The sequence below is a fragment of the Heteronotia binoei genome, unplaced genomic scaffold (assembly GCF_032191835.1).
Source record: "Heteronotia binoei isolate CCM8104 ecotype False Entrance Well unplaced genomic scaffold, APGP_CSIRO_Hbin_v1 ptg001006l, whole genome shotgun sequence".
Taxonomy (NCBI): Eukaryota; Metazoa; Chordata; class Lepidosauria; order Squamata; family Gekkonidae; genus Heteronotia; species Heteronotia binoei.
In genome coordinates, this window is record NW_026800150.1 from 1 (window position 1) to 12,534 (window position 12,534).

The 12,534-nt window shown below is 42.1% G+C and overlaps 1 protein-coding gene across 1 annotated transcript; it reads left to right on the top strand.

Annotated features, from left to right (window-relative positions):
* Positions 1–1,134: 1,134 nt before the first annotated feature.
* Positions 1,135–12,284, top strand: LOC132590897 (E3 SUMO-protein ligase ZNF451-like). Its single transcript, XM_060263821.1, has 10 exons — positions 1,135–1,242; positions 2,166–2,313; positions 3,847–3,973; positions 5,733–5,886; positions 7,156–7,303; positions 7,796–9,399; positions 9,750–9,887; positions 10,961–11,091; positions 11,630–11,816; positions 12,187–12,284. The coding sequence occupies exons 1-10, from the start codon at positions 1,137–1,139 to the stop codon at positions 12,258–12,260; spliced, it is 2,817 nt and encodes a 938-aa protein (XP_060119804.1). The 5' UTR covers positions 1,135–1,136; the 3' UTR covers positions 12,261–12,284.
* The last annotated feature ends 250 nt before the right edge of the window (positions 12,285–12,534 follow it).

A 12,534-nucleotide genomic window follows, 5' to 3' on the forward strand; every position in this document is an offset into this window, starting at 1 on the left:
TTCTTCATAATGAACATGTATTAATTGTGGGAGAATGGATTGTTTATTTAGCCTCCCCCCGTTTCTGAAAAAGCAAAGCCATTTGTAAAACAGCATTTGTAAAACAGCCTTTATTGTCTTTCACTCATCCAAATCTTGATACATGTCCATTTAAGAATTAATTTTTCGCCTATGAACATTAAACTGTGGAGGAATGACTTGTTTATTTAGTCTCCTTAGTCCACTCAGTTGGAGCTCCCCTCCCTCCCCCCCTCAAAAAAAATGCATCAGGAAGGAGGAGGGGATAAAAATGAAAACCTCCCTCAAAAAGCAAGATCAAATTTGATCACTTCAGCAAAAAACACCCCCTTTTGAAAAAAAGAAACCCACCCACCCCTCCCTCCAAAGAAATGTGCTTGCACACAAAAGCTTATATCTAGAATAAAATGTTGTTTGTCTTGAAGTTGTTTTTTCTCTTTCCTCCCCCCACCAAAAAAACAAGGAGGGACCCTCCCAGAGAAGGAAACAGAAGGAGTGTGTGAGAAAGAGGCTTGTATTCGTCTCTCTCAAGCAAGAAGCCACGAAGTTCTCTTCCTGTGTGTTTGTGTGTGTGTGTGAGTGAGAGAGAGAGTAAGGAAGGGGTGGGGGAGGGAAGAGGCTGGAAGCAGGAAGTGAAGAGCGGCTGAAGGAGCTGGGAAAAAATCCAGCTATGGTGTGGCTGTAGGATGCAGCCCTGGGAAAGCAAGCAGAAGAAGGAAGTTGCTTGGAGCTGGAATTGAGCTCTGCAAGGGCTGGCTGTGACCTGTGAGCCACACATTTGACACCCCTGCTTTAGAGAGTTCAGGCTAAAAATGCAGATGGCACTAGGTGGCAGTTGGAGAACATGTTGTATTGCTCCAGGAATATCATCAAAGCAGGTTTCTCAAAGCAGTGAGAAACATTCATTCATAGTAGTGGCAATTGATGTAAACCTTTGAAAATCATTGTTCTGAACCATTAGCTTACTAAAGGAAGACATTGCTATCAGTATTAATATTTTTGTGTACATTTACAAGTTTCTTCTGCTTGCCTCAATCCTCATTCAACATAGCTAATTTAACAACAATGACAAAACTAATGGTCTGTTTTCCCAATAATGGGACCATCATTAGGAGAGAATGGACTTCCAGCATGCTCATGGACTACAAGAGCTAGAATTTATCCATGGACAAAGTGATACAGAAGCTGCAAGACTGTGTGTGAATCAGTGGCTTAAAATGCCAGGTAAGTCTTTGGGTGTGCTAATTTGCATGCCGAGAGAAAAAGTGTGAGAAATTTATAGTTCTTCCAGAAAAATAACGATTCTTTCCTATTACCAGTCCCTTTTTAGAGCAGGGGGGCAGAGGTAAAAGAGCCATTCACCAAAGATACCTGCATTTCACCTTCTACTTTAAAAAGTGCTAAAGCGCAGTGGCACAGTGCATGCTTTTGCATGGTCAGTACTAATATTTAGTATTTATGTAGTGTATTCTGAGAGTTTTAAGGGCTGCAGTTTTAAGCAATCAAGCACAGTCTGTAGTGATCCAGCTATAGGTTTGACATTTCAGCTTCTGGATCCAGAATACACTCTGTTAATCACAAACTGTAAATATGGTACCCCAATGTTAATGGTTTTATTGCAGTTTTAAAATTAGACATATTTAAATTTTTAAAAACGAAGTTCATCCTTTTATTATAAATTAACATTAAACCCAGACAGCCCAGGCTAGCCAGATCTTGTCAGACCTCAAAAGCTAAGCACAGTCAGCCCTGGCTGGTATTTGGATGGGAGGCCGTCAAGGAATACCAGGGTTGTGACATGGAGGCAGGCAACGGCAAACCACCTCTGAATGTCTGTTGCCTTGAAAACCCTATGAGGTCAGCTGTGACTTGATGGCATTTCCACTACCACAACATTAAACCTATCCGTTTGGGTCCACCCTTCTCTTTTTCTCTTGCCAAAGATTAGGCATGGTGTGGTGACATAAGAGGGAAAAGAGGTTGGAGATATCCAGGCTTGTAGGGGAAGGACACTTTGGCTGTCACCAGTAGAATGATTTCTAGGAAGACATTTAGCATCAGCACAGTCCATATTCATTTTCTCATTTAACAGTGTGTTCTGAAGCATAATCACCCAATGTATTAAATACTGTTGTTTCATACCTTAGGTCTCAAGCCAGGTACTGTAAACTCAGGAAGAATGTTACCTCGGAAATCAGCCCAAACACCATCTGGCAGTAAATCCATTTTATGCCCCATTATGCATTGCAACAAGAAGTTTGATGATGGATATCTTCTTCTAGGCCACCTTAAAAGGTAACATTTTTTCATGCTCGAAGTAAATACATGACTAAATGGGGTATTCTGTGGAGCTTCATTTTTCACTGTTTCGTGTATATTAAGAATTTGTCACACTATCCTTTAGTGCACTTGGTGCATACTAAATGAAGATACAGGAGAGGGTTACTCTGAAGTGAAATGGGCAGTTTTCAAATGCAGAATTCATATTGTTTATCTCTCTTTGCATATTATATATGTACTAGGAGTAAGGCCTGTTGTGAAAAAAAATACAATGGGCTCTAGAAGGAGGCTCTGGGCAAGTGCCCACCACCCTTGCTGTCTTCCCACCCAAGAGAAGGCATTAACTTCCCCCCATCCCAAGGGAAGCTTATCTCTGCTATCTAGAGAGCAGTTGTAAATCTGAGTGATCTCCAGTGGTTCCCTAGGAGGAAATTACATTTTACCTGTCTGAGGTCCCACCTCTCCACAGGCCCCGTAAATAGCCAGGAATTTCCTAACCTGGAGTTGACAACCCTATATCCCTCCCTTTATCTTCTCTTCTGACTTCAGCTTTCCATCTCCTCCCCCCTCCCCGCAGCCCCTACATAGGTTGTCTTTCTCCATGGGGCGGGGGTGGGGGACCAAAGCAGCTTGTATCATTCTCCTCTCACAACTCTGTGAGGTGGGTTAGGCTGGAAATCTGTAACTGGTCCAGAATCATTCAGATTCCACAGCAAGGACCTACGTCCAGCAGACCCCACTCTGAAGCCCTAACCCCTATGCCCTCCTCAAACTCCACCACAGAATCTCCAGGAATTTCCCACCAACTTGCAACTGGCAGCTGTAGTCAGGAGTAGCCTCAATGAGTTCTGCCTCAGAGGCCTGTAGTGAGACCTTTCAGATCAACAGTCTTTCTCTGATAGACTGTTTAATAGGGAGGAGTTGTCAGCCATTACATCAGCTTACATCATTCTCCTCTCCCTCCCCCCTTTGATCTGAACAACAACCCCATGAGGCAGGTTAGGCTGGATTGAAATCACCCAGTCAGCTTCTACAGTCCTCATCTGGAGATTGGGAACAGTAGTTCCCCGGGAGGAAAGGCCTCCCTCAGAGGCCTGTAGTGATACCTTAGGAATTTCCAACCAACCTGGAAAGATATAACTAAAGGCCTCTGGGTGAGTGCCCTCCAGCGTTGCTGTCATTCCACTCACCCAAGTGAAAGCATTCACTCCCTCCCCGACTTCCTACAACAGGACCTGAGGAGAAGCAGTACTGATCAGTAAGCTCCCTGTCAGCAGAGAACTGTCTCCCTTGAAGGTCAGTGGCCTTCTGCTGGGGTTCTTTCCTGATGGAGCCGGAGGTGGGCAGGGGAGAGCAGTATCAGCCAATTGCATGACAGAGACAGGGTGAGCCAATCCTGTGCAGGCTACATCCAACGAATGAAAATCCTCAGAATTGCCACCACGGTTGGGCATTTATTTATAACTGATGATGAAGATATATATATATCTCTGTGTGTATGTATATATATATATGTGTGTGTATAATTCCAATTCACTATCTTCTTAGGTTTGATCACTCTCCATGCAACCCAGCAGTGACACTACATGGACCTCCATCTAGTTCTTTTGCCTGTATAGTCTGTAACAGAAGATTTCCTACTTCTCAACAATATAGTGAGCACTGTTTATCTAAGGTAAGAATTTGAGGACAGGTTCTTTTAAAGAAAATAGCAAATTTCGCCCCCTCCAACGAATAACATTCAGAGGGAGACCCTGTGTATTAACCTCCTCAGAGGTACTCATAAAAATACAAAATTTAGCTTTGATTTCTCATATTTCACCTAGCTTAGCAGAAAAGCCAGTGAGATCATATCCCCCACTAAATCATGTAGCTCACTTTGGATCAGTCATGAACAGATTAAAATACTACACCTGTCCATATCTGTACATACAAATTACTTGATCTGAAAAATTCCCTAGCAGTACAGCCACTGTACTCTTTGGCTGGGATTGGAATTCCTCCCTTTATTGTATGTATGTATCAGGGGTGGCCAAACACCACGCAAAGTAAATTTTGTGAATGTGATTGCTTGTTCCTTCTGGAGTTTACAGAGTACCAGCTTTCTCACTCTTTCCTGACTTCTCCCATGCATAAAAGTTGCAAATGAGGGTTGTCTGCTTCTCTAGATTGCAGAAACTCCACCTCCTTTCTTGCTGCTGATCTGTTCATCTGGAACCAGAAAATGAAAGTGAAACTTTCCCAGCTTTGGAAAGTTCTTGTTCGCTAGGGTTGCCAAGTCCAATTCAAGAAATATCTGGGGACTTTGGGGGTGGAGCCAGGAGACTTTGGGGGTGGACCAGGAGACATTGGGGCGGAGCCAGGAACAAGAGTGTGACAAGCATAACTGAACTCCAAGAGAGTTCTGGCCATCACATTTAAAGGGACAGCACACCTTTTTAAATGTCTTCCTTCCATAGGAAATAATGAAGGATAAGGGCACCTTCTTTTGGGGCTCATAGAATTGGACCCCCTGGTCCAATCGTTTTGAAATTTGGGGGATACTTTGGGGAGAGGCACTAGATACTATATTGAAAATTTGGTGCCTCTACCTCAAAAAACAGCTCCCCCAGAGCCCCCGAAACCTGCAGATCAATTCCCCATTATACCCTATGAGAAGACGTTTCCCTCTCCACCCCCCCTCCACCCCCCCCTCCACCCCCCCCCCCGTTTCTGGGAAATCTGATGCAGGGGACAGAACTCACTCACCTCCGGAGGTGCAAAGGCACATGGTCCTTTGGGGGCGTGGCTGGGCTCCCCTCCCTTCACCGGCCAGCTGACTGGGGGCGGGAAGCAGCCTGAGAAAACGGAAGAGCTCTGGCTGCCGTTCTCCTCCCTCCCCTCCCCCCGCTTTCCCTTTTATGGCCAGCGGGGGGAGGAGGCTCCAAATCTGGAGTCTCCAGGCCTAGCGGGGGATTTGGGAACCCTATTGTTCGCATTCAGAGTTTACTTTAAATGAAGTTTGTATCTTGGTGTAATTTTTGGTACAATTGCGAAACAGATGTTGCTGTAGTTAATGTTGAAAGAAGCTGATATTAAATCTCTAACTTTGACAAATATTTTTGCGGTTGAGACGTGTAGTTGTAGAGTCGAACATTTCATTAAGCCTTGCATTAAAGCAACACGACCTATTCATTTTTTAGCTTGTTATATATGAATAGTGGTCAGGGAAATTGACAAATGTTGGTCAGGGAAAGTCAGGGAAATGAAAAATATTTTTTTAGTGGCAACACTATATTAGAATTCAATGGTGAATCCTAATTAGAAGTTAGGAACAGTCTTTTCATAGCAGTTTATAAAAATTCAGTAAATAGCACTCAATAAACCTTCACTGTATCTGCAAAAATGACTTTTCTGTTTCTCTCCTCCTCTTCCCCCCCCCCTCTGGTTTCCAGGCAAATGAAAATGATGGCCATGAAAGAAATTATCCTCCTCAGCATATTCAATTTTTTGCATGTCCATGCTGTTTCCTTCTTTTTAGCCTAAGAAATGAGTGCCTGGAACATATGTCTGGGAAGAATCATTTTTCTCACTCTTTTAAAAAGAATGGTATGTTTCTTCTTTTTTGACTCTGGTATGAACACACACTGCATTATTTGGTTATCTACAGAAAAGCATGATGTGCTTATCTGGAGTAGGTCCTTAAAAATGTTGCCTCACATACTACCTCAGATCACTCTCCACCACACCAGGGACACCAGAAGGAGCTTATTGTAGGATGCAGCTTGGTTATAAAACTCTTATGCCTGTAGCCAAAAGCAATATATGTGAGGTAAAGTCAATAAAAAGGCTTTTAAAAAAGGAACAAAGGTTTATTTTGAACAATAAATAACTATATAAACAAATAACTGAGGTAATTGTGACACTTAAATATTGAGGTAAAAGATTCATTTTACTACACATGCCAAGAGAGTGTATTTCATAGGTTACAGTTTTTTCAGATAAACTTCTTACTGCTTCTTGTGTTTTCTGGTTAGTACTGGGGAACTTGCCCTGACCTGGATAGCCTGGGCTAGTCAGATTTTGGAAGAGGTTCAGTTAGCCAAGAAATACCACGGCTGCTATGCAGAGGAAAGCAATGGCAAACCACTTCTGAATGTCCCTTGCCTTGAAAACCCTACAGGGTCACCATAAGTCAGCTGTAGCTTGACAGCTTTCTGTGGGTTATTAGCTACTTGTAATGTTCATGTTACTATTCCATAACATTCCATAGCAGCTTATGAAGTCTTGAGGCACACACATGAAATAACACTGAAGCCCTGTCAAAATAAAAACCAAAAACCACATCATCTTATGGGGTGAAGGTGAGTCAAATTGTTCTTGCAATTACTTCTGAAAGATGCTCAGGGTGTGATTATGACAAATCTCAGGGAGAGAGACTAGCTTTCTCTTTGACCAGCAGTCAGTGTTTGGCTACCCACACTACTGGTCCAGGCTTGAGTGCAATTGATTTACTTTCTCACAGCTAAATCTTCATAACAGCCAGGGTGGTTGGAGTTTTGTTTTTGTTTTGTTATTGTTGCAGGAATTGATTGGAAACTTACTGCATGTTGCACATGGTGCATTATGAACTTGATGCCACTGCTTCATAAAAATCTTGCCTTCCTGCCTGTTTGCCGTTACAGATAATGCAGTGGAATATAGTTTGGGGGGAAGGGTGGGGCTGATATCTGGATCTGATCTGAGGACTAAATGACTTTTGCTCAGTTCTAGTTTAGTGATAAGGTATTTGAAATCCATTTTATATGGTATTTGAAATCCAATTTATACCTCTAAGCAGACTTTTCCAGCACATGTTGTTTTTGCATTCTATTGCAGATAAGACAGGGACCGCACTTCCTTTGCCTTTCCCAGCCTATGCAAAAAATCTTCTAATCTCCTTGTGCAGTGAAGTTCCATTCCAAGTAAAATGTACATCCTGCCGTCAGGATTTACATTCCCATGTGGAGCTAACAGCACATTTCAGGTTTGTGAGAGTTGTAACACCTGTAAAATCTGACTTCAGACCAGTCTTTGTAAACAGCCGTTAGATATTAAGCCCAGCTTCTGTTCTTGTGTGCCCCTTGTCTTTTGTTTTGTTTTTCATCTTAAACATGGAAGTGATGCGTTATCTAAGTCCAGTAGACTAGACAGAATTGTGAATGGTCAGCCATAATGCCGAAGTCTATTTCCACTGCTGGAAAAGCAGTAATGTGCAAATGTGTGTATGTGTAAATATATAGATATACACACTTCTGCCGTTTAAAGGGCTGAGACAACAAATCATGTACTGCTTCCAGTGCACTGAGCCAACTACCTGTCATAGTTTTAAAGGGTTCCAACTTAAACTGGATTTTAAAAGTAAATTGTACTGTAATAGAAAGGTGGCATCAAGAATATTGACTGCTTTTTAGTGGACACTGAAAAATGTTTAGAGTTACAGCTGCCAAGTCATTTTTGTTTTCTTTTCCAATTACAGAACTCGTTGTCGTAATGCTGGTCCAGTAGCTGTGTCAGAGAAGAATATCTCCCAGGTTGCTGAAATATTTAAAGTGAAAGGTTTTTGTCACAGCTGCAATGAGCTGTTGGTTGATGACAACCATGTCCGTCGGCATACTTGTAAAACCTTACACGAGGTTAAAATTCTCACCACAGTGGAACAATCAATCTTGATGTTTTGCCATGCCAATAAAAATGTCTCTTACATTAAGAAACACAGAAGCCTTGTAAAGTCTTCTCTTCTGAAGAGATCTTTGAATGAGGATGATCAGAGTGAAACCATTTCTAAACAAAAAAGGTTTTTGGAAGACAATGGCGAAGAGACTTCTAGTGACCGCACTGTGAAAACCTGGATGTGTGAATGCCATCTGACATTTCCTTCTGAAGAGTTAGTAGAGAAACATATTTTTTCTTCAAACAGAATATGCCACAAGTGTGCTGTGTGCGGGAAGCTTGCAGAAAATCCAAGCATTATCCGTTTGCACATGAGCAGGTTCCATGGAGGAGCACACCTGGCTGATTTCCTCTGCTGGTGTCAGTCCTGCAGTGTAGACCTTCAGAAAGGGTATGATATAATGGCGCACATTACTGAATTTCACAGTGGACACAGCTACTTTTGTGAGAAATACGTTGGTGAGGATGAGCTTTCTCTGTCTACTGACAGAGTTAAAGATACAGTCTGCGATAAATCACTTGAGATACAAGACCAATCTTTGACCCCTGTAGAGCTGTGTCCACCTGAAAATCCAGTGGACTTGTCTGAGGAAGCTTCTCCCCAAGGAGAATGGCAGTGCCGCTTATGTGAGGAAATCTTTGACTCGGAAGATACTGTGAAACAGCATTGCATGTCACTGGAGAGCCATCATATTCATAGATACAGCTGTGGCATGTGTAAAGATACATTTCGGAAAATAGAAACACTTCGCCGACACTGCCGTGATAGGCATAACAATGTGATACAGATTAAATATTTCTGTGGCTTTTGTGGTGACCTGTTTTTTGATGCTGAGGAGGAGCTTTTAATTCACTTCAGGGATTTCCATAGCACAGATTACATATGTGTGTCTGCTGCAGCAGCAGAAACATCAATCAAGATCTTTGAGACAATAGAAGAAAGCAGCCTTCTAAACTGTGGCTGTAGAGAAAAATACATCTCCAAAGAGAATAGGAAAGCCGATTACAAGAAGTGCCAAGAAGCCATGCTGGCAAAAGGTTTCCTGTGGTTTCGCTGCACTTCATGCTCTGCAACAGCACAAAGCCATTCTGATATGATTATTCATCTTGCAGGCCACACAGGCGATAAAGTTGGCAAAGAATTGTATGTTGTGAGGTGTGGAGCATGCAACAGAAGTTTTAGTGAGCCTGCAGTTGCCCATCAGCACTATCATTGCAAACACTGTGTCTCACAAAAGCCCAAGTCAGGCCCACCAGCAAAAAGTGAAGTCTTCCAGTTCTCTGCTAGTGGGTCTTTTGTAGACGAGAAACCTGACAAACTGAAGCTTTCAGCTGCTGTGACTGCACCAAGTTCAAAATCTATTTCTCCAAGGAAGCCGGGAGCTATAAAGAAAGAAGATCTTGGCCACTGTAAATACACTACTTATTTTTTATAATTTAGATTATTATACTGCTGTTAAAACATAGTACCTACCTACCACTGTTTCCATTGGTGTATGAGAGAGAGTGATTGATCTTGCTTGATTTCCATTCTTACTGCAGCCCCTCCCTTAACCAATTTTTGTTTTTGTTTTGTCCAGGCAGATCTCTCTCTAATAACTAACATATCTTTAGAGAAAGGGGAATTATTTCCTTGCAGTAGTAGAAAGCAGCAAAACAGTCCATAGAACTATATTTTGAAAATAGTCTGGATTTCAGTATCTATGATTAAATGTGAAATATGTTTTGATCTCTTCCTTCCCCCCCCCCCCCCAACATAGACAACGAAGATTTTCCTGATCTAGATTACTTGTGCACCATGACACATATTATAGTGATGGATTTAGATAACTGGGGAAACCTCTTCCACCAACTGCCTGCTACTCTTAACCAAGGGACTTTTATCTGGGGCTTTCAAGGTAAGGGAAAGAATTAACTGTTGAAGCATAGCAATTAGAGCTTTATAGAATAAGCAGCACAGTTTCTTAGAATCTGACAAAATAGCAAAATTCAGATGTCCATGTTCTACATTGTGCTTTCTTTGGTTGTAAGCCAGAGTGTTTTCATCCCCACCACACACTGCCGGTTCTGTTTCCCTTCCTCTCTTTTCCTCATCAGCAGCCACTTTGCTCCTTCTCCTTGACTGCCTGGTTTTGCAGAGTTGCTAGGAAACCCCTAATGCCTGTTACAATCTCATAACATCTTCCCTGACCTGGATGGCCCAGACAAGCCTGAACTCATCAGATCTTGGTAGCTAAGCAGGGCCAACCCTGGCAAGTACATGGATGGGAGACTTCACTGGAATACCAGGGTTGGGATGTGGAGGCAGGCAACAGCAAGCTACCTCTCTGAATGTCACCAGAAATCAACCATGGCTTCCAGGCACACACAAAAACACACATACACAAAAATACCCCCCCCCCCCCGCAATCTTGTGGTATCTTGTGTGGGACATCCTCAGACATCCTCCTCAGCTTGGGCTAGTGGAGTGTATTGCACCATAAGCTGTCCTTGATGTTCTGTAAATTGATGTTCTAAAGGATTTGTAATGAGGGAGCAAATGGTCTCAGGGACAGTGCATAGAAAACCCAAATCAAATGTATTGAAGGATGAACTACCTTCTTATTAATAATTTTTCTCTTTTTTGCTTTAAAAGTGAATCTCTGGCTGTCTTTTATGCTGGACTTTGATTAGGGGAGCAGATAACATTGCTTAGATGCTGCTTGGCTGTTTCTTATTGATTTGGAGCAGTGTAAAAATTTCCACACTTGTACTTTGGTCTGATAAGCTAACAAGAAACTTAGAGGAAGAGTTGAGTTCATCTCGTTCACTGTACTTACCAACCATATGTACCCTTTTCCTGTTTCTCGGAAAATTTGCATAACATTTTATGGTTTTCACAGTGACATTCTCCACTACTAGCCCATCCCTTCTCCTTGTGAAATTTAAGTGATGTTTTGAATTATAGGTCCTCCCTCATTTTATTGTTTAGGTGAGCACAGCAATTGGAAGCAACCCGTGAACTGCAAAATATTTAATTATCTTAAGAAGATTGGATGTTTCTTCCTTCATCCACACTGTGGTACAAGGAGGGAAGCAGCTGACTTTGCAATCTGTGTACATGTAAGTCATCAGGCTTCTTTGACAGCCTTCTCTTTTTGTCATTCAAGAATGACAGCCTGGGCCAAATCTACATACATGGACACATCTGCAGGTACCGGAGGGTGGGCCACAGCAGTATCCTTTTTTTTTCTTCCAGCCATAGCACTTTTTAAAATTTTAGCAAAACATAAAGAGACATATACAACAAGGTCAGCCTACTACACTTTGTTTATATAAATATTATTAAGAGTTGAGTGCATCTCATTCGCTGTACTCATCAACCCGTATGTAATCTTTCTGTTTCTAATAATATACATCTTCATCTGGGTTCAACTGATTCTGGTATAGCAAAAGCAGCCTCCAATTTTCAATAAATAGGCTTTGTGAGAATTCCCCTCCCCCCATAGTTCTTCATATTTGTATGTCAGTTTGTTCTTCACCATCACAATCCAAAGAGGCATATGTTAAAGTGTTTATTTATTAACTGAAGTATTTTCTATCAAATGTCTGTTTAAACTACACACTTTTGGTTTGGGTTAATTTGCATTCTGTTTCGTAGGTGGGCCGCCTGGATGAGTATCTGCCGAAGCATATTCCTTTCACCATTCTTTCTGGAGACAAAAGCTTTCTGGAGTTGGAGAACCAGCTTAAGATGACTCAACGGGCAACTCACATTCTAGACCCTCATAAAATTGATGCTGATATAATGTGTGCCTTCTTGAATAGCATTTCAGATACAGCCAAAGGTATATATTTTTAACTAACTGGCACACACACTTCCTCCAAAGAGCTCTGAGAGGCATAGATGATTCTCCTCTGCCCATTTTATCTTCTCAGTCACTGGGAGGCAGGTTATGCTGAAAGATAGCAGCTTTTCTGGTCAAGGGGATTTAAATCCAGGTCTCCCAATTCCAAGCTGAATGCTTTAGTCGCTATACCACATTTGCCCTCTTACAATGTGTTTTGCACTCCTGGGAGGGATGAACTTTTCTGGGAAGACAGACCTGAGTGTATTAAGCCTCTGTTCAAAAGGTGTGTGGTAGTCAAAGCTCCACAGGGAAGGGGGATTGTGTGAGCTGAGATATTCCCTAGTGAGGACAATATTTATGTTTGCAGAAAATGAAGAGGATTTTCCAGTGACTACACAACAGTGCTTGCAAGAGCCACCAATTCAAGAAGGTATGTCTTAATTTCCATATGAGAAGTTTATTAATTTTGTGTGGCCAAGGACTTTTTAGGTCAAGCAAGGAAGAGTCTAAAATCACAATCATAAGGTTGGAAGGCATTTCCAGGGTCATCTAATCCAACCCCCTGTACCATGCAGGCAACTCACACATACCTCACAATGACGCCAAAAAAAAAAAAAAAACCCTCCAGGATCCCTGGCCTAGAGAGAAATTGCTGACTGAACCCAAAGTGGTGAGAACAGGATTTCCCTGGGTATGTAAGAAAGGGCCACGAGAA